The 20138-nt window shown below is 42.7% G+C and overlaps 4 protein-coding genes across 12 annotated transcripts in view; 2 read left to right on the top strand and 2 right to left on the bottom strand.

Annotated features, from left to right (window-relative positions):
* Positions 1–2500, top strand: part of tmem131 (transmembrane protein 131) — a 28063-nt gene extending 25563 nt beyond the window's left edge. For all 5 annotated transcript variants that reach the window (XM_022767973.1, XM_022767971.1, XM_022767972.1 and 2 more), the window contains 5 exons: positions 692–807; positions 897–978; positions 1067–1170; positions 1261–1412; positions 1507–2500. In XM_022767973.1, coding sequence (XP_022623694.1) covers positions 692–807; positions 897–978; positions 1067–1170; positions 1261–1412; positions 1507–1773 — 721 coding nt within the window. In that variant the 3' untranslated portion in view covers positions 1774–2500. The remainder of the gene's footprint in view (positions 1–691; positions 808–896; positions 979–1066; positions 1171–1260; positions 1413–1506) is intronic.
* Positions 1806–9091, bottom strand: LOC111238456 (inosine-uridine preferring nucleoside hydrolase-like). 3 transcript variants are annotated; one of them, XM_022767978.1, is made up of 6 exons: positions 8994–9091; positions 5946–6134; positions 3706–3888; positions 3476–3587; positions 3261–3397; positions 1806–3178 (listed from the first exon to the last, which is right to left on the bottom strand). In XM_022767978.1, the coding sequence occupies exons 2-6, from the start codon at positions 6126–6128 to the stop codon at positions 2813–2815; spliced, it is 981 nt and encodes a 326-aa protein (XP_022623699.1). In that variant the 5' UTR covers positions 6129–6134; positions 8994–9091; the 3' UTR covers positions 1806–2812. The 3 variants fall into 3 exon arrangements, with proteins under 3 accessions (XP_022623699.1, XP_022623698.1, XP_022623701.1); XM_022767977.1 differs by lacking the exon at positions 8994–9091 and adding an exon at positions 8914–8980; XM_022767980.1 differs by lacking the exon at positions 8994–9091 and adding an exon at positions 7917–7974.
* bivm (basic, immunoglobulin-like variable motif containing) lies at positions 8769–14848 on the top strand. Of its 3 annotated transcripts, none has more exons than XM_022767976.1 (10): positions 8769–8802; positions 9833–10397; positions 10582–10711; positions 11134–11229; positions 12159–12263; positions 12355–12449; positions 12526–12658; positions 14177–14260; positions 14343–14439; positions 14523–14848. In XM_022767976.1, the coding sequence occupies exons 2-10, from the start codon at positions 9911–9913 to the stop codon at positions 14826–14828; spliced, it is 1533 nt and encodes a 510-aa protein (XP_022623697.1). In that variant the 5' UTR covers positions 8769–8802; positions 9833–9910; the 3' UTR covers positions 14829–14848. The 3 variants fall into 3 exon arrangements, with proteins under 3 accessions (XP_022623697.1, XP_022623696.1, XP_022623695.1); XM_022767975.1 differs by lacking the exon at positions 8769–8802 and adding an exon at positions 9325–9557; XM_022767974.1 differs by lacking the exon at positions 8769–8802 and adding an exon at positions 9325–9564.
* Positions 14849–14878: 30 nt separating this feature from the next.
* LOC111238457 (homocysteine S-methyltransferase YbgG-like) lies at positions 14879–20000 on the bottom strand. The gene is made up of 8 exons (XM_022767981.1): positions 19765–20000; positions 18552–18619; positions 18293–18465; positions 18106–18209; positions 17780–17941; positions 17483–17688; positions 16811–16890; positions 14879–16730 (listed from the first exon to the last, which is right to left on the bottom strand). Exons 1-8 carry the CDS (start codon positions 19861–19863, stop codon positions 16642–16644), a joined length of 981 nt encoding a protein of 326 aa, XP_022623702.1. The 5' UTR covers positions 19864–20000; the 3' UTR covers positions 14879–16641.
* Positions 20001–20138: the final 138 nt, after the last annotated feature.

Below are 20138 nucleotides of genomic sequence, written 5' to 3'. Positions count from 1 at the left end.
TTTTAGACACAGTGGAAACCTGCAGTGATCAACAGCTTATATGGATGAAAAAGCTTGGGACAGAATAATTTCTGTACAAATGCTCATAGTAATCAGGTAGTCTAGATTACTTATTGACTTTGGAAACACTGCACATTTACTAAACCTTAAACATTTCAGATTTCAAAACAAAAAGTGTTGTGTCTAAGTGTTTTTACAATATAAGTTAAAGATAACTGAGCGTGGGATAGCAGCCAAACAGCACCTGGTCTCTCACGACTATATACAGAAAATCTCTGGGTATCGTTTAGATTTTAACAGTACTACTACGTTTATCAATAGCACTTATTGATCAGGTATTTTAACGGTACTCTTATCTGTGATTTTTGTTATTTTGTAAGAGAGAAAAAATTAATTTAGAACATAATTAACTTTACTTTATTTTCCCAAATGTACTTAAATAGCATTCTTGAGTAAGAAACTTAAACAGCACTGAACAAATCACTATTATAGACCGATCTTTACTGTGCAGTGTTCCGCAGAGCTCTGTCCTTGGCCCACTGTTGTTCACATTATCTGCACACAAAAGGTTCAGTACCATTGTTATACAGATGACACTGAGATCTATGCTGTTTAAATACCATGTCATGACATTTTAACTAACACCTGAACCTGATCCGGATTGCTTGTGTGTTTCTGACGTGTTTTGCAGTGAGGGGCACCAGAAGAAGGCCCCGGGAAATAAACTGTCTACAGCCACTCCGCTCCCAGGCAAAAATGGGAACCCCACGTTTGCCGCTGTAGCTGCTGGTTATGACAAGAGCCCAGGTAAATATGTAACGACAAACACTGGATGGAAACGTTCACATCGTTCTCACGGTGATTCGTTTACACTAATGCTGTGTTTGTCTCGTCAGGCGGCTCCGGTCCAGGTAAAACTGACAGCCAAGGAAAGAGTCTGGCTCACATGACTTCAGTGGAAAGTGACAGCTCTGACAGGTAATGTGAGGGAAAAGACGAAATAGACGTCCAGACGTGACGTCAAGATATGACCCCAGCTGAGTTTGTATACTTTTTCCTCCCATAGCTCTGGATTATGGAGTCCCATTGACACGGCCAGCAGTCCAAACTACCATTCTGCCAACTCGTTCTCCGCTTTTGGGCCCAACAATTCCTTCAACCTGACAGGAGGTAACCTGTGTGGCTGGTCACAAACAAACACAACAATGTGGAGACTGGCTTACTTGACTGGCTAAAGTGTGTTTGTGTTTTCTGGTCTAGTTTTCAGTGGAATGAATCTCCCAAAATCGTCTGAGCCTCAGCAGAGCTGGCCTGAGTTCAACACCGTACCCTCCTCCATCTGGGACATACCAAACAGTGACTCCCTGCACTCCTGGCCCAGCAACTCCAGCTCACCCACCGCCCCGACTGCAGTAAGATCCCTTATTTGGTGTCGATGTAGCTCCCAGATCCACCTTCCGGTTCATGTTACTATTGTGAAGCTTCTTCTCTCTTTTTTTTGTGTAGTCACTCCTGGGAAACACCCGCAACCCCTGGTCTACAACCACACCCTTCGGCAGCTCCATTTGGTCTACGAGCGCAGATTCAGCCTTACACCCTTTTGCTCCGACGACCAACACGACAGCTCTGACCGGTCTGGGCAACAGTTCCGCCCCGTCGCCACCAGCTTCTACTGAGATGAGTCGGACCTACAACCCGTGGAGCATGTGGCGCCCCACCCTGAGCAGGCGTAGCTCAGAGCCCTGGCCTAGCTCCCCTGACAACGGCAGTTAAACGGCACATGATGGCACTTAACAGAGACATGTCAAGGATTTGATATACTCTGTGCGCTGAATTAAATTCTTATTTTTAAACGGAGAATCCCAACAGAAAGCAACGTTACCTGAAACGTTTGGTAGCCCAGTGCTCTAGGTTACCAACCGTGCAATATAGTTCTCTGCAGCTTTTTATTCATGGGGCCAGAAATGCTAACTTTTATTTGGATTTGTTTTAACAGGTGCCCCCTACTTTAAAAATGTTGATAGCATGGTATGCTAATACCAATGCAGACATTTTTTGCTGATATAGAAAAGGCTGGTGATGCTGCATTCCTTCTCAAAGATTGAAACATGGCGCAGTCTCTGCACAGATCAGTATTAATGTTGGAACAGACATCTTATTTTAAGCCATATCCTGTTTTCACAATCATTTTGCATCTTATTGGTTTCTTATAAAACTTGGTTTGAAAAGTCAAATTTGGATAAATTTGGATTTGAATCATTGCGCTAGACTTTTATTTGGCAGCAGAGATCTTTCATAATCTGACACGTGATTCTTAAGAACACCAATGGCCCAGAAAGCTTCATGTTCCCCATTTTAAAATGGGCTCTGCCCTGAAACTATCAAAGCCTTCTGTGAGAATAAATTGGTCACGTAATAAAAGAGTACTTTAAGTTTGAGGTTTGTATGGTATCCTTTTTTTTTTTGTCAGCAAATTTAAATAAAGGATTTCTGCAAAACATCTTGTTTTTTGTGATTTGATTCCATTTGCATCTACACACTTACACATTGGTGACAAAAACATTAAAAACAGCTTCTGTGTCTGTGGAGTCTCTACTGGAGAGATGAACACCATTCTTCTAAAAGATATTCCCTCGTTTGTTGCGTGAATGATGGTGGTGGAGAGCGCTGTCTAACGTCTTCTTCATTTCTAACTGAAGGTCACAGCATCTGATTCACATCATGGTCATACTCAAGAAACCATTCGCTCTAAATTTGTGTTATTTCTCACCAGTGTATGAGACATATCTATTTTCCTTGAATACACCAAAGATTATTTATTACACGGTTGTCTTAGAGACTCCATTAGTAGCTGACTAAACTTGGCCACATCACATTTAGACATAACAAACACACTGTGACTCTTCTTTAGCTTATTAGTGCGATCCAGAGCCATCATGCCGCGACACATCGACCCCTGCAGCTCCACACGAACAGGACACTCGATGCTCTCTGTCACCACGCTGCCGTCGATGCAGGCCGCCATCGCATAGGCGTCATAAGAGACGAAGCCAGGTCTGAAGTACACGTCCCTCTTCGTCTTCATAGCCTCTTTGGAGTAGGCCCAGCATTTAGATGTTATCGTCTTCATAAAGCGTGCAGCAGGTGCGTCCTGATTCATCAGCTCCTCAAAGAACTCCTGCACAGGCGAAAGCAGTGAGATCAGAGTAAAGCGAGATAGTCGTTATACACGGTTGTGTGTGTAGTTCTACACATCTTACCCATGTCAGTGCGTTTCTGCACGAGTATTCCCATGATGCAATGTGTGTAGGGCACAGAAAGTCTTCAAGGACAATGTGGGCAGACTCTGGGTCCAATGCAAAGTTAAACTCTGCACATAGCGTCAAATTCCCTTTTCCTACAAAGACAAAAGCAGGTTATACGCGGCTGAATGTCTCAAATACAATCACTGTATTCATGTCGTGGAGTTTGTCACCTTCCATGTTTCCACCCATGATGAACAGATGTTTGAGCTTTTGAGGAAAACTTGGATCCAATCTGACGGCCAGAGCCAGATTAGTGAGCGGGCCGAGGGCCACCAGGGAGACCTGTGGAGGCGCGTTTCAGTAACAGCAGAGGGCGCGATGGATGGTTGTTAGAAATTAATAGTTGTATTCCTCCAGTCGTCAAAGATTACAGACACACCACAGAGAGGCTGGTTCTCACCTGGTTCTGGTTTTCAGACACCAGTCTAATCATTGCATTGACCGCATGCTCCCTCTGGAGTTTCTCCTCCCACTGTGGATCTTTGTCTGTGATCACATCTCCGAGTCCATCACCTCCAAAGTGGTCACTACTCGAGTTACTGTCTCCGACCAGAGGACCACCACAACCTCGAAACACTGGGATCTGAGGAACAAAGAGTTCTGCTCAGTGGGATTTGTTGACACAGATTCGGTCCAGCGTAATTATTAGACGTCTCCTTCTTGTGAACTATTAAAGCATAAACCCGGCTGCTCATGTTTCCTTATTACAAAATGTCACCATTTTTTAATTAACCCATTTAATCCCACTGAACACAATAGTGACCAATAAAACGTTTCTACTTTGCAGGTTATACATTTACAAATACAAATTAATAAGTACAATATTTATTTTATATTAATTAGCGTTACCTGTTTAGTGTTAATAATCACATGACCACAGCTGTTAACTTCTTGTGTGCATTGAAGTGAGGATGAAGTCGTCAAAGATCTAGAACAAGATTCGTAAAATGTCCCGTATTTTACTCTTTTCCTGTCTTTTATTTTGAAGTGTTGATCCATAAGAAGATATATTTGTGGTTTCAAGAACCAAAAACCATCTCAGTGTAGTTTTACATCTCCTCTCTCAGGCTTCTCTCTGGAGCTCTAGTAACAACAGGTCGGTGAGCCAATCAGAAGAGAGGAGGCTCTGAGCATCTCTTCTGATTGGCTGACTGTTTTCTGAGTGATCCAATAAAAATAAAGCAGATTTCAGGTAAAAACACTCAGAGAAACCAAATCCTGCAAGGTTTGGATGGTGGGTCCAGGTGGGCGGGGCTTGGTAACTGCTTTGTTGTGACATCACAAAGTTCCAGAAGTCCTGACGGCTGGTTTTAAGGCTCAGTTTCTGAATACAGGCTGTGTGCATTTCTCTGTGGACTGAGGCTTTGATACTTTCACAGTGTTAATATAGAAGCTAGACCTGATCTATAATCACACTACACATGGACAGAGACCTTTACACTGGATGGGATCTTTAAATATAACCCACCAATGAGCAAACAAAAAAAAACCACCCTGCTATCTCAGACAAGTGGCCCACAATGTCATGGTGCCATAAATCTGACTTCCTGTTCCCAAGATATTATCTTTAGTATGGAACCGTGGCACTTTGGGCGTCTACGGGTTTGTGTTGTTGTTTCTCATTTGTTGAAAAAAAAGGTCTGAGTTTATTTTCACCAGTTCGCTCTCGTTCGCTGTTTGTTAAGATGCTAATAAAAAACCTATGTTTACATTTTCCTGACAGCGTCCTCTTGCTAATATGAATAGCATGGAACCAGTAATGGCCGTTCATAGAGGGTGACGTCAAGCACCCCACCAGCCACAAAACTTCATGAATATTACTATTTTTATTAATATTATTATATATTTAAAATGGAAAAAAAGAAGTTGAAGTTTGGTCATAAAGCTGTACAGTATAAAATTAACCGCAAAAAAACTGTGTATTTTGTATTCTCTTTCCTGTGGGCCATGTCCCAAGCAATATTCAGCACTAGCTTCCTCCTGCATCCAATATATTGGTGTAAATGACCCAATAAAACATTGGGATTCATGAGTAGTCAAACAAGACCTCATAAAAGCGACACTGTGTCTGTTTGTCTTTCTCACACTATCAATAATTGAAGCTCATCGTTAGAGAAGCAGCAAATTTAAGCCGGTCTGTAGATCTAATATTTGTGTTAGTAAGAGACACACTTCTCTATTACCACAATGTGAGTCATTACCTGCTCCACTGGTCCAGCCCAGCAGATGGCAACAACACAACAAAAAGAACAGCAATAGTAGGACAGTGTATTAGACTAAACTGCAGGCTGCTTCCACTTCTTCCCTTCATTACTGCATATTTACACTGCTGCAACGACCACAGATGCTGTAACACCTCAAGCATTAAGTAGAAAATCAGAGTCAAGAAAATATTTTCTTATGTTTATGAAAAATGTGAATTAATGGACATTCAGTATATATGCTGAATTTATCACCACAGCAGGTAGCTGCACAATCCAAACCTTCACTTCAGATTTAGCAGATCAGAAAACTGCCATATAGTGACACAGGTTGTGTTGGAAGGAAACGACAAAATAATAAATAAATTAATATCAGTTAGAAAGTGTTGAACAGTCAATCCTGTATGAATGAATGTAGTAATAGCTTCAGTGACCTTACCCCCTCTCGCTCACAGACGGAGAGAACCCTCAAAACGTTCTGACACACGTTCTCAACTGCTGCGTTCCCAAACACGCAGGTGACGCCCAGGATCTGAATGTTAGGTGCTGCCAGCGCCATCATGATGGCCTGGGCGTCATCTATGCCGCAGTCTGTGTCGATGATCACCAGTTTCGTTGCCATGGTCTTCTGCAAAAGTCAAATTTAAAAAAATAACCCATTAAAATCACGTATTTCTCTCAGTTTGAGAAATGCTGAAAACATTTTAAGTTACATATTATAACTTAATATTATAACTATAACTATTATAACAGGCATAGACTGATTATGAGACAATGGCTTATTAACATACGATCTGTTTTTACATTAAGATCTTTATTTACCTGTACAGGTACAATGAAATGAATATATTACTGAAAAACAGCATGTCTGCCCTATTTACATCCTTATTTCAACTAAATCATTCATCATCTACATTTATAATTCAATGTATAAACTTCACCTGAACAGAACCACAAAAACTGCTGAGTCCAAACCAGGTAACACAGTAAGAGTCACACACACACACACACACACACACACACACACACACACACACACCTGTCTGTCCTGCACAACTATGTCAGCCAGTCATGCCAGGCTAGTTGTCCATGCCTGCTCCATATGTCGGCCCCTCACTCAGCTCTAGCTGATGTCTTTTCACTTTTTTAGCTGTGCTCAGACTCTTGCGCTTACGCTTTGCACTTGCAGTTGCGATGGCCTCAGCTTTTGATACTCTGAGCGTATCAGTTTCCCTCATTGCACTGATGGTAACATGTGTGCTCTGAAGCCACAACCTCTCCATTACACTTATCATGGCAGAGGCACCTTCATTGAAAGTGGAGATGGCCATACTTGCTGCTGCCTCGAGTCTGGTTTTCCCCACAAACACCGTTTTTGGACACCGCGCCCATATAACGGAGTTGAGACACTCATTTGCATTTTGCGTGCCTCCATGCTGCATCCGCTGTAGCAGGCTGTCACTGGACATGCGGTGGTACACTGGAATCAGCTTCCTGCCCACCTCTCGTGCTAGAAAATTTCCAGCATGGCGTTTATGGCTATCAGGTGTTTCCCCATTCTCCTCTGCTTTCCTGTACCAACACCAGGAGGGATCACACCTGGTGTGCAGGGGGTTGTCATCAGTGGACATGACATGAAGGAGACCTGCCCATATGGCTGCCTTCATCTGATCAAGTGAGCCCTGGTTATTGAGAATTGCTCCTCTGTAATAATTTTGCAGGGTTTTACACTTGTTGGCAGTCAACTTCCCCACACCCTTCCCTCCCAGCTTAGCCTCTGCACTCAACTTTCTTAGTGCTGTGCCCATCCGCTTGTGGGCATGATTGATGCACTCCAGTTTGACAATTTCATGCCCATTGTATGGGTTCAGTGCAACAACCTCCCCGTATGCTGTACTGTTACCATCTGACAGCATTTCAGTGTAACGCAATTGGTGGCGAGTCACAGTACTGGTCCACATCCTCCTCGCTGACTCTTTCTCCATTGCCTTACTTGAGCCTGCAAAGTTTTTAGCACAGTCCTTGTGTCCCTCTTTCCAGTTGTCAAACTCCTGCACTGTCATTTTTTTCTGTTGCTTTGCACTTTCTTTCAGGGCACAAGCATGACAATAAGAAGACAAGACCTCATAGTCTATCACCAGTCCTGTGAGCAGGTCAATGCACACACCAATCCCATAGTGGGACTGTATCTGCATCCTCCCTCAGCAACTCCGCCACATCTGGGTCTACATCTGCATATGCCTGCCTGATCTGCTCCCTGGCCTTGTGCAGCGACTGTAGCCCTCTCTCAATTTCTGCAACTGAAATGAAATGTAGAGTGTGTGATGCTGCTTATCTTTGTCTGGTCAGGTTTTATTATTATTTCATCAATATCACACACACATACACACAATGCAAAAATGTCACACACCTTTCACTTTTTTGTCGTGTCTCTGGTACGTCTTTATGTGAAGCCCAGGGATCCCCAACACTTTTGAGATTTTATTTAGCGCTGCATATCCCAGCCCAAGTTCATGTGCCAGCAGCACCATCCTGACGTTCACGTCAAACGCAACATTCTTGCGCGTTTCTGCATGGAGACGAGTGGAGGTGTAAACACCTTTTCTGTATCGATCACTACTTTCACACAGACCGCACTCCAGCAGAAGGTTACTGCAGAAGCCTTGGTTTTCTGAATCTATTTTTATTTTCAGGCCCGTGTTCCCACACACTGGACAGATCAGATCACTTGTCAGTTCATTCAGACGTGAAACGTGAATGACAAGCCACTGCTGAGACACGTACTCGTCTCCCCCTTCGTTGCCTTGTCCTAAGGACAACTTATGGCCGGATGAACTTACATAGGTCGGGTTTCCCTTCTCCTCTCCTTCATCTGTCTTTCTCCGATGTTTTCGTGCGTATTTTAGTTGGTTTTGTCTTCTTTTAGAAGTCTTTATTCGCGGCTTGCCCGGCATTTCTAAAACCCCGCGGAAGAGAGCAGCGGAGCGCAGCCAGTCACATGACGCTTCTGAACCAATCACGTTGTCAGAAACCGTCACCAACCAATGAGATGTTGAGTTTAGCTTCAGACCTGCCTTTCTACTTTCATGATTGGTTGCTAATACAACGGATATGCCCATATTTGGATCTGACAGACGTGCAGGGGAAATAGAGCTTTCCAACGGCACCACATATGACAGGGCACAGACGAGGCTGGCGGAGCCTCGCGCAGTTTCAAAAAGCTGACTTTTAGTGAATTTAGGAGAAATCTACAGGCGCATCACGGACAAAGTGGAGTGAAATGAACACCTAAATGTGTATTTTGACCATATTTTTTTTACTAGCATGAAAGAAGACATGTAAAGGAAGCAAAATATCACAAAATCTCAAAATTGATCAGCGCTTGGAAAAACGCTGTTGTCACCTACCGTGTCTCGCCTTAAGTTGTCAGATATACAGCGCAGTTATCGTTTTTAGCTTTTTTAAGGATTAAAGTGAACACACTTACCTCTAGTCTGTGAAGTAAACTTTAAAGGGGCGCAGAAGCCGCTCCTGTGATTGGTTTGAATTGTAGGATCATTTCATTGTTTCCTTACACGGGTGTGTAGCCGCTAAGGAAGTGACATAGGTTTTCAAAGTGAATTAAATAAAATGCAATAAAATGTCTTAAATAAGCGAAATACAGTTTGTATTTGACATTGTCTTTCACTTGAGTGTTTTTATGAAATTACCCAGCTTTATTTGTTTTGTTTGTTTGTTTTTAGGACACCCCGTTTGTTACTCGGAATGGTACGGTCCGTTAAACCTGCACAGGAAGAGGATACGGGTCAGGAGGACGGCGTCTCGGGACCCTTATGGTTCATTTTTAACAGGTCCCAGGCTAATGTCCACCGAGGTTTAACGATATGTTGTTAGTTTGACGTTTTGCCAACCCACAGCCCCGTTCAGTCGTGAGACATTGCGCACGGTATGATGGGAAAATTAACGTAACAGCTGGGCGTGTTGACATCGGCTAACTACAATACAGCCCTGATGTAGCTGTGTGTTCATCTGGACCAAAGCGGCTTCGCAGGTGAAATGTTAGTTAATGTTTAATAATAAGAGCCACTTATAATAGGTGACTTACTATAGGCCAAAGGTAATGTTGTCTGATGTTGTCTAATGTCGCTGGAAGTTAAAACAAAGACAGTCAGGGTTGTGACTTTGAAAACCCTTGTCTAAAGATTGTTTATGAGATCAGATGTCCCCCCCCCCTGAGTTCACAGTGTTGGGACTCTGTGTCACTGCGCCTCCCCTACGTCTTCCCTTTATATCTGTTTCTAAAAATGCCTGTCCTTTCATTCCCAGAGGAGACAGCCATCACTTCAGCATCACAATCAGCCTCAGCCAGTTCTCTCACCCACACACCATACAAGTGGCAGTTCAATGCCTAATACATCAGAAGGTCAAGGGGCAAACCTATCCGGGCCACCAGAGCCGTCAGGGCTGCAAAGGACCACTGATGGGGAGGAGGACCACGGTCTGCTCAGCTCCCTCGCCCGGGACGCTGCCAGAGTAAGGAGGGCATCGAGCGCCGAGCTGCACCTGCCGTGGACCTGCCCGGTCACTCACTCCCGGGAGAAGTTCTACACAGTCTGCTCTGATTATGCTTTCCTCAACCAGGCCGCTTCCGTGTACTGTCCTCCAAACACAGCCAGAGACGTGGCCCAGAAGAAGCAGGACGACGGGCCGCCGCTGGTGAAGCCCAAATCCTCAGCTGACTTCAGCGCTGGTCTGACCGGAGGGGCCCATGTGGGATCAGACGGGGACTGTGACATGGAGGAAGTGTCTTCTGGAAACACTAAGCCTATTTTGGCCTGGGAGATTGATACAACAGACTTCGATGCTGTGCTTACTAGAAAAATAAGAACAAGTAAGAAAAATCATTCCTCATTATTGAAGTCTTTGGTATGAATTATTCACCTTGACGGTTCAGTCATCACCCAAAGCTGCCATTTCTGTTTTAAACAGGAAAGAATATGACCGTTTATCTGGTCTTTAATTGCTGGATGCTTTAAATCCTGGCACATCCTTTAGTGACTAACACTGTGTTTCAGGCAATACGAAGAAATGCAGCACCAAGAAGATGAAGTCATCAGACAGACCCAGCCGAAACCTGCAAGACGTCTCCCCTCATGCCTCACTGGAGGAGATCAAACAGAGAAAAGTGCTCGACCTCAGAAGATGGTAAAGTCACTTTTAGTGCTTCAAAAGTTTTAAAAGAAAAACGCATTAAAGTGAGCTTCACCTTCGCCTGTGGCAGATCCGTCTGAATCCTTTTCAGTACATAATGATTCATGGAAAAACGAGGAGGCCAAGCGCTCACTGTGTTACACATGCAGGAGCAGGAGGAAACCTGAAGGCGTACTTGAAAATGTAAAAAGAAAGTATCACAAAAGAGAGTGCTGTTCCGGCACTTTTACTCAGAGCAAGGACAGGAGTTATATTAAAACCTTTATTCAGCCTCATCAGGGCAGAAATAGTAAAAAAAACATATCGTTTACAGCTGCTACTCTTTACAGACCAAATACTGCAAATGACAACATTACATCACATGATGAATGTGATATAATTTAATCTGTGGATTTGTGTATTACTTTGTGTGTCAGGTATTGCATCAGTCGGCCTCAGTACAAGACTTCATGTGGAATCTCTTCTCTGGTGTCCTGCTGGAACTTCTTATACAGCACGCTGGGAGCAGGAAGGTGAGCAGCACATTCTGTCTTCTGTCAGATTTCATGTAGAAATACGGCTCATGTGACACTCAGTTCAAGTCAGGTCACTTCGAGTGGGTTTGATGTCCTGAACGCAGCAACGAGAACTCACCTGCTGTGACGTCTTTAGGAAGGTTCAGTGCGCTCATTGTTTTCCCTCCTCGACACAAAATGAAGTCAGATCGCCAATAATCTTTGGACAGATCTTAACATTAACGTTGAGGCTGTTTCTGTCTCTGTCAGACCAGTAAATAAAAGAAAAGGTTAAAAGATTAAGTTGTTTTTAACTGAGTTTGTCTAAAATCAGCAATTAGTTCATTGCTTTTTGATACAATCAATTCTACATAAAATTTTCATCGCACCACTTTACAAAAGTGTGGAGAGCACAGGCACGGTCCTGCTCTGGACTGTGAAGGAGAGACCGCAGTGCAGTGTCGTCATGTAAGCTACGGTCCTTGCAGCCTCCGCAGCCGTCAGTCAACATGATGAAAAATAAAGGCGATTAGATTTCCCTCACCCTTGAGGCGAGCCCGTCCTTGTTACTGCAGCTCCAGATAAACAGCCGTTCACTACAACACTCTGTTGTCTGTCAGTCAGAAAATACAAAACCCTTAAAACAAGTCGATGGTCAGTGAGTGAGTGACTGTTCAGTTTAGTTTTAGTTCAGTTTATTTATTTGTTGGGACAATGCAGTTTGATATAGGTTCAAAACAGGGTGTGAAACTAATGTGTTGCACAAAGAGTTTATAGAGTTTATAATATCGTACAATTAGCTAAAAAATACACACAAGAAGAGTCTAAAAAGAGACGACAACAGCACAACGAGCTACGACTGGCGGGTGGCCGGTGCTCTTTAAGCTGTTTTGGATTTGTTGGCTGCTATCACTTTCTGATGACTGAACATTTGTCTGTGTTTCTAGTCTTCCACCCATCTCTCAGGAGGAGGCTCTGCATATTCTGGGGTTTCAGCCGCCTTTTGAAGAAATCAAGTTTGGTCCTTTCACAGGAAACGCTACTCTGATGCGGTAAACAAACTGCTCCTTTAGCATGTGTAAATAATCACCGGACTTCAGGAAATGTACGCAGCTCGGTGCAATCAGTGCGTCTGTCTTACAGGTGGTTCAGACAAATCAATGACAACTTCCGAGTGCGAGGTTGCTCCTACATTCTGTACAAACCACACGGAAAACACAAGACAGCAGGAGAGACGGGTGAGTCCCCGAACTCGCCTGCAGGTCTGTTCATGAAGAGCTAAAGCAAAAGTGATAACCGCTCTGATCTGTTTAGCTGAAGGAGCGCTGATGAAACTGACACAAGGGCTGAAGGATGAGACTATGGCCTACATCTACCACTGCCAGAACCACTACTTCTGCCCGGTGGGCTTTGAAGCCACGCCACTCAAAGCAGCAAAGGCTTATAGGTAAGTCGCATCGCTGCAGTTTAAGCCCTTTGTTTTCCATTATAGGTGATTATTGTTGTGAATGACTGATTAGACGTTTAGCTCACGGGTTTTCAGACACAATTGAGAAACACACTTCTTACTTGTGTTTGTTAGTTTTTGTTCCAATAATTCTTTTGAGGATGTAAACAGGAAGTATAATGTTGCCCTTGAGTCAGTTAGAGAGCTGTCGGCTACAACTTGATCCCCCCCCCCCTTTTTTTTTTTGCATGGTTTTCTTCACATTTCAGCACAATTAAAAGTATGCTGAATTAGCTATCAGCTGTTCCTGTTTGCACTGGATTATTTGACACTGAAGGAAAACTTAAAGGCGACCTGTTATGCTCCTTTCCAGCTTCACTCGAGCAGCTTTGCATGATTCACAGTTCAAAGAAAGCTCTTATTTATCTCATACTGCCGATGACTCAAAAAGGAAATATCGGCCTCTTTTAAAAGCCCCTTTTTGGCCAAACTTGTGCTGAGGGGCAGCACTGAGTCCTCTGAAAGCAAACTGTAAAACTAAGTAATAAAACTGGCAGCTTCTCAAATCCATCCGTACACGTTCAAGCCTGAAATATGAGAGTTGACAGCACAACAAAGATTACAGCAGGACGTCTCTGTTCAGTTAATGTTACGGCCATTACCTGCTTATTGTGTGACACAAGGGGGGATTTAGTCTTTCAATCACAATCAGTATGTTTGTTTCTTTCTATAAATGTCCCTGTATTTGTGGGAAACTGAAGTGGAAACGTCTGCTGCCAGGAAATACCAAAGCTAACGTTGCTGGTAAAATGTTGTTCTGCTGTCGCCAAACAACTCTATAGGAAACCTGCACCGTCCGTTATTAGTATGCAAAGAGACTTTGTGTTTGCACAGAAAAACTGCGTCTTCTCTACGCGGTGACAGGCTGAAACTAACCAGACTTCAACCATCCAAGTTTAAGGTTTAACGAGCTGGCAGACGTGAAGTATGTGAATTTGTTAAAACAGTGATGTAGATAAGTTACATACGAGGCATTTCAGCCACTTCAGGAGCAGTGTTTTCTTTGGGCTTTGTAACTCAGCAGAACTTTTTAAATGATACAGGAACAACACACTAAAGGAAAGACAAAAACTCCAAAAGTGTAATATGTGCACGGGATGATTCTCAGGCAAGTTCTGGAGTTACTAGGAGCATCTTTCCTCTATGATTTCTAAGCAGGTTTATGGATCTTTATGTGAAATGAGGGATATCATTATCAGTCTTGTTTTGTTCAACTATCCGTATAAAATCCAAAAACATTTCCTTTCATAATGATATGAAACAGCAGGAAATAATGACACAGGAGACGCTGGAACGAGAGAACGTTTACAATTCATATTTGCTTGGAAATGGAAAAAGCGATTAATCGACTTCCAAAATAGTTGCTGAATATTTTTCTATTGATTGACTAATCAGTTAATCAACTTGTTTCAGCTCTAAAGAGTTTATAAGCTGATGCATGTTCTCTGCTGTGCGAAGGGGCCCTCTACCCACAAATGAAATGGAGCATTGGATCCTGATTGGGGAGCCCAGCAGGAAACACCCAGCGATTCACTGTAAAAAGTAAGTTCTGTTTCTGTGCTTCTACCTTTTTTTTTAATCAGCACTGTTGTTCAGTGGAATAATATTAAAGCTCTCCTCTCAGATGGCTGGACATCGTGACCGACCTCAACACACAGAATCCAGATTACCTGGACATCCGTCACACAGAGAGGGGGATTCAACGCCGCAAGACCAAAAAGGTTCCTCTTCTCACATCTGTCAATTTAAGTGTTGCTCTTTTATGTGAACACACGAGCACTAAAACACGTCCCCTGGTTCACAGGTGGGTGGCAACCTGCACTGCATCATGGCCTTCCAGAGGGTGAACTGGCAGAAGCTCGGCCCCTGGGCTCTGAATTTGGAGAACCTGCGCCACGACTTCCACCACTCCGGCGCGGAGCGAGCCCACGGACGCGGCGCCTCAGAGGACACGGAGGAGAGGACGTCGAGCAAGCGCCTGGCCCACCTGGGACGCTCACACAGTATGGGAAGCCAGAAAGACACCAGCTGGAAACGCATGTCCAACACTACGGAGTACAGACAGAAGAGCTCCCCCGGCAGCGATCTGGAAGAAGACATCGCAGACTGAAGAGGTTTATCGGCACATACAGTGGGAGGACAAAGTAACACAGTACAGTAGCCTTAAGATACATTTGAAGAATAAGTCTGGTATTGTTCTGTATTTCACTCTTGTCTGTACTCTCTGACCCCTCTACCCTGTCTGTAGCACTTACACAAGCCCACTGGTTCCTACCGACGACGTAAATCCTCAAAAATGTATCACAAATATATAGTTTCATTTAACAAAAATGCTAAATAATGTCCGAACGCAGCTTGGCACTGTAGCTTTTAGAAAAACAATATTCAAAGAGGAGTAAATTGTGAATTTTATTAGGGGACTATTTTCTGCGGTGGATTAATACACAATCAGCGCTCTAGTGAGGATTTCCTGCAGCATAATACCGGTGCAACAGCGCGTCTCACGGATGTGTTTTCAATATATTAGGACAATAGATACAGAGACACCAGGCTCTGCATACACATGTAATGCTCGTTAGCTGGATACATTCATTGTTAGTTGTGGTATTTTGTTAATAACAAGAAAAATATAGAATATCACCAGACTTCTCCTTTAATGTTGCTGAATTAACGTCACATTTAGATTCAACCCAACTGTCACTTTGAGGCCGTAGCGTTGTTCAGTGTTTTTTTGAGGGTGGTTTTGGTCTACTGTTCCTCTTTGATGGTCCTCGCGATTTTCGAAAGATTTTCTTTTGGCACATTTATGTCATTAGACTGCGACTGATGCACCAGCACAGTGACACAGGCAGCTACACAAGTGAGCCATATTGAATTGATTATTCTTTAGAGGTGAGCAACAAGTTTTAATCGTGATCTGACTGTTACTGTTTTTGTAAGTCGACCTTCGAGGCAGCGATGCGACACCTTTGCAGGCGCACAGAGGACAGATGTTGCTGTCTGGATTGCTTGAGCATCAGTTTCAAATGTTTTAAGTCTCAAAACTCATGATGACATATTGCAAACAGAAGAAAACTTCACTGACGAGGGACAGCAGACGTCGAACTATGGCCTCAAACACGAAGTTGACTGAATCAAAACTTACACGGTTTTTGGCAACGTGAGCTTCAAAGGGCCACCACACTATAAGGTGTTTCTTTTATTTTGTCCACCCATGTATTTCAACCAAAAGTGGTAGTTTAGGTGTTCTTACATGTTCTAGTCACACCACAGGATTATTTTCATGTCATCTTAATACTAATCACAAACATGTGTCTCTGAATTTAAGTATGTTTATATCATATCATCTTTAACTGACTGCAGTGATACTGTGAGAGTGCACATTACATTCAACTAGTGCTGTCTAGGAAACACACGACAAAGATGCATTTGCTGTAAATTCTGTTTAACAACACACACAGCTCCACACTTCATTGTACAGGTACAGTAAGTGGGCTTGTGTTGCGCCTGACGTACAGTGGTTAGTTCAGTGGAAATAGCGTCCAGTCAAAGTGTTGTGAAAGCAGCTGACATTTTGTTGTGCTTAGTGAAACCTACAGTGAGACTGTTGTGTAGATGATCCCAGTTTTTAAAAAGACAGGAGCTGTACAGAAGATGATCGTGGAATCCCTCATTCACCCGGAAACAAAATGTGAACCACAGAAAGTGAAGACTGCATGGTTTAGTTTCAGACGAGATCTGTTCTCACACTTTTGTTTGCACCTTTGTGCTGCCATTTGTCCCTGACCCAACACAGATGTCTTTGTGTACTCACGTGGATTTGATGTAGTGGTTTATTTATTTATTTTACAATAAAATAAGATTTTTATAAGCTCCTGGAACAGACGTCTTTCTTTACAACAAGCATTACATTTTCCGTCCAGTCACACTGCAGAGGCTGGAGACGTGCAACTTCCTTTTAACTGCTGTCGTAACTCTGTTATGTGTGCAGGTCCAATACGGCAGCAACCTCCTAATGGACAAAGAGACTCGTCAGAGAAAAGCACTGAAAAACAAAATGAGGACAGAAGAAGAGAAAACAGTTCGTCTTACCGATCAAAGCAGCTCCTCGCTTCATCCACGTACGACTGAGCTCAGGTATCGATGCTGATTTTTTCACTGGTGTTGACCACCTTTGTATGAAAACAGGAACAGAGTTAGTTGTATGTCTCTCACAAATCTTGTCTCACGTGAGTTAGGATGAACAAGATTTCAACAGATAAGTCCCCATATTGTCCACAATATGTAAAAGCAGAAAAGGAACATTTACGCATCTTTTTTCACATTGCCATGTCACTTTTTGAAATGAAACCACTGCTCGACATCGTGGTTAAGTTTAATCCATGTCTGTGTCTTTTAAAAGTCACATTAGATCTTTGTCTCAATAACAGAAAATGCAGAATAAGAATTATAGTTCACTAATTTCAGTTATTCCACAATCAAATATCACTTTTTTGCCATTTGAGACGTTAACTAGAGAATTTTATTCCCGCCTTTCTTTCACATTTGAATATATATATTTTTACTGTTCATGTGACCAGCTACTGCTTTATTATTTTATGTGGAGAGATGTGTCAGTGTGTTTTCAGTCTCTCCATCGCCAGCTTGAAAAAAAAAAAATACAGTACAGTGTTTTGTTGAAAAAGAATTTGACATGTCACATCTGTTGATAAAAAACACAGTAGCTATTAAAGCTGTGACTTTATTACTAAAACTCCCACTCACCCCCTCTCAGTGTCCCAGTCTTCTCCACTGTTGGGGTACACCACCCAGCTCATGTCTGGGCTCAGCAGGGACCCGGCAGACTCCAGCAGCGGCTCCACCACGGCTGGACAACAGCAGTTGACTCCTACAGCGACCAGCTGTGTGCATCTGTGAGCCATCTGCACTGCATCTGTGAAGGGGCTGCCGTCTGATATACACCTCCCATCCTGACAGAGTTGTTTTTTTTTTTACAAACGTGAGTCATTTTGATAAACTAGTGGATCAACACTAAATGTGCTCTTCACGTGCAATGGTTACCTTACAGGAGAAGGAGAGCCAGGCTTTAGAGCTCGGGAACTCTCTCAGCAGCTCCACCAGAGCCTCCGCCTCTTTCAGACTTGGGATTGTCTCAAAAGCAATGAGATCAGCTCCTGCTGCTGTTAAGCAATCAATCTGAGGCCGGTGCCAAACTTTAAGCTCCTTAGAAAACAAAGACGTCTCTGATAATCAAGTAATTACACCAGGATTAAAATTGAACTCATCAAAAGCAGGTTAAAAGTCCAATGACAAGCAATATAAATGCTTTATATAATAAATAATGACTTTAATGTGGAATCAGTATGAGTGTGCTGAGAGCCACCCACCTCTATACTCATCTCCTCTGCATAAGACCCAGTGTACTCTGAGCCGTTGTGCAGAAAAGCCCCGTACGGTCCAACAGAGCCGGCCACCAAGGGATGTCTCTGCCCTTAAGAGATAAAAAGAAAAATTAAAACACATTGAAATAGCATCACAGAGACAGAAAATATCAAAGAGTGTGTAGTTCTGTACCTGTCGGACGACTGTCAGAGACAAATCTCTCCACTGACTCTTTGGCCAGTTGAACACCAGACATCAGCAGCTCTCTGGCGCATTCAGAGCTCACGTCCAGGTGAGTGATGAATCCTGTAATACTTGCCTGGTATGTAGCTGTGGTGATGACATCAGCTCCACTAAGGAGGAACCTGTGGCCAAATGAAGAAAAAAAAGTTTTCTGCACTTTATTATCGTTTCTTCACATCCAGACTCCAGATGTTTTACACGGACTTACCTGTAATGAGCATCTTGTATGGCCTGAGGAGTAGTATGCAAAAGCCTGGCGCTCCACAGCGGATCTCCCTAGTTGTTGGAGACATACAAGACACAGACATTTCACCTTTCAAAATAATGTGTTTGACTGATATAAAAATATATCAGATTCCTTCTTGCATTTGAAACTGATACAGGGCATCATACACTCATACACTCGTAAAATGTCTCAAAAATATTAGTTGCCAGTGCAGCACAAGCATGGTGATTATTTATTGTATGTAAACAACATGTGAAACTTTATATTGGTTATATCCCAATATAGTCACATAAAATATATGTGGTATATTCATATTATGTCGCAGTAACCTCACTAAAATAAAAGTGTACTCTCCACAGATCATGCACCAGAAGGTAAGAGTGCTGAATGAGGCATCTCAACCCACACACACAGGAATAAAGGGCACGTGGCCTGTGGCTCCACCCAGTGCATTCAAACTGCATCAACAGCAAAAGCATGAAGATCTTTTCCCAGAGGTGGAAAGTAACTAAGTAGGCTCCATCTCATATAGTTACTGTAACTCAGATTTGTACTGGAGTATTTTAATTGTTATGTTCCTATATACTTTTTCTCCTCTACATTTACAAGACACTTTACAGATCAAGACATATAATGATCATGTATAGTAAATTAAATCACCCAGCTTTACATAAGATGAGTAATATTAGTTTTAAAGCAGCCGGCTACAACACTAAAATGCATTTTACATGTTACTGCATCAATTTGGAGTAACCAATCAGCCAAGTCCCCATTTTATTATCAAACCACAATAATATATTATGACCCATGTCTGTCTTCTTTTCCCATCATTCGCCAACCCCCTGGAAGCACAGCTCTTAAGGCTGGTTAACTCTACACGGTCAAAATGACGCACTTTTAATTTCAGGCACCTGTTTATTATAGTCAGTCAGTTTAAAGCAATTTCAGTAACAGTCCTGTTAGTTTTAGACAAACTCCCAAGCACAGGTTTTAAATATATAAAGTGTATTAGTCTATATTTGACTCACATAGTTAAGATGTAGCTATAGAATAATTTTATTGGTGCTAATTGCATGATTAAAAAAAAAAAAGACAGGTAGTCATTGACATTAAACTGTGCAGTGTGGTCGAATAGAGACCCAAGTTAATGGTGTGAAGCAGATTACTATATTTTTAATTATTTTTTATGCCTAACCTGTAAATTAGCTCCTTGTGCTTCCAGTTCAGTTGCTAGTCCACCGTCCAGGATCAAAGGTCCATTATCACTCATATAAGGTCTTAGACGAGAACCCATGGAGAAACACTTTAATTACGAGGCACTGACGTTATGTCCAAGACTAGACTTTGTTCACACTCAACACACAATAAATAAACTGCTACCAGACAGTATTATATAGTACATGAAATACTTCAGGTTATTTTTCAGACTTGTTGTTGTTCCGGGTTACAGACAAGGTTCAAATGATGCGTTTAAAGCCACTCGAAACTTAAATATTAGGGTGATTCCCACCTCCACAATTCCGTGAGGCCACCACTAGATGGCGCATTACACAATGACTGCAATGATTC

The sequence above is a fragment of the Seriola dumerili genome, unplaced genomic scaffold (assembly GCF_002260705.1).
Source record: "Seriola dumerili isolate Sdu_G_001 unplaced genomic scaffold, Sdu_1.0 BDQW01001323.1, whole genome shotgun sequence".
Lineage (NCBI taxonomy): Eukaryota > Metazoa > Chordata > Actinopteri > Carangiformes > Carangidae > Seriola > Seriola dumerili.
This window is presented reverse-complemented; position numbering and strand designations above follow the sequence as displayed.

Coding starts and splice junctions, on each gene's coding strand:
- LOC111238456 (XM_022767978.1), bottom strand. CDS start 6,128: ATGGCAACGAAACTGGTGATCATCGACACAGACTGCGGCATAGATGAC. Junction 3,588..3,705: donor TGTCTGAAAACCAGAACCAG/GTGAGAACCAGC, acceptor GCGCCTCCACAG/GTCTCCCTGGTGGCCCTCGG. Junction 3,398..3,475: donor CATGGGTGGAAACATGGAAG/GTGACAAACTCC, acceptor TTGTCTTTGTAG/GAAAAGGGAATTTGACGCTA.
- bivm (XM_022767976.1), top strand. CDS start 9,911: ATGCCTAATACATCAGAAGGTCAAGGGGCAAACCTATCCGGGCCACCA. Junction 12,264..12,354: donor GGAAACGCTACTCTGATGCG/GTAAACAAACTG, acceptor TCTGTCTTACAG/GTGGTTCAGACAAATCAATG. Junction 14,261..14,342: donor CCAGCGATTCACTGTAAAAA/GTAAGTTCTGTT, acceptor CTCTCCTCTCAG/ATGGCTGGACATCGTGACCG.
- LOC111238457 (XM_022767981.1), bottom strand. CDS start 19,863: ATGGGTTCTCGTCTAAGACCTTATATGAGTGATAATGGACCTTTGATC. Junction 18,466..18,551: donor ATACAAGATGCTCATTACAG/GTAAGTCCGTGT, acceptor ATTTGGCCACAG/GTTCCTCCTTAGTGGAGCTG. Junction 17,942..18,105: donor CAGAGGAGATGAGTATAGAG/GTGGGTGGCTCT, acceptor TTGTTTTCTAAG/GAGCTTAAAGTTTGGCACCG.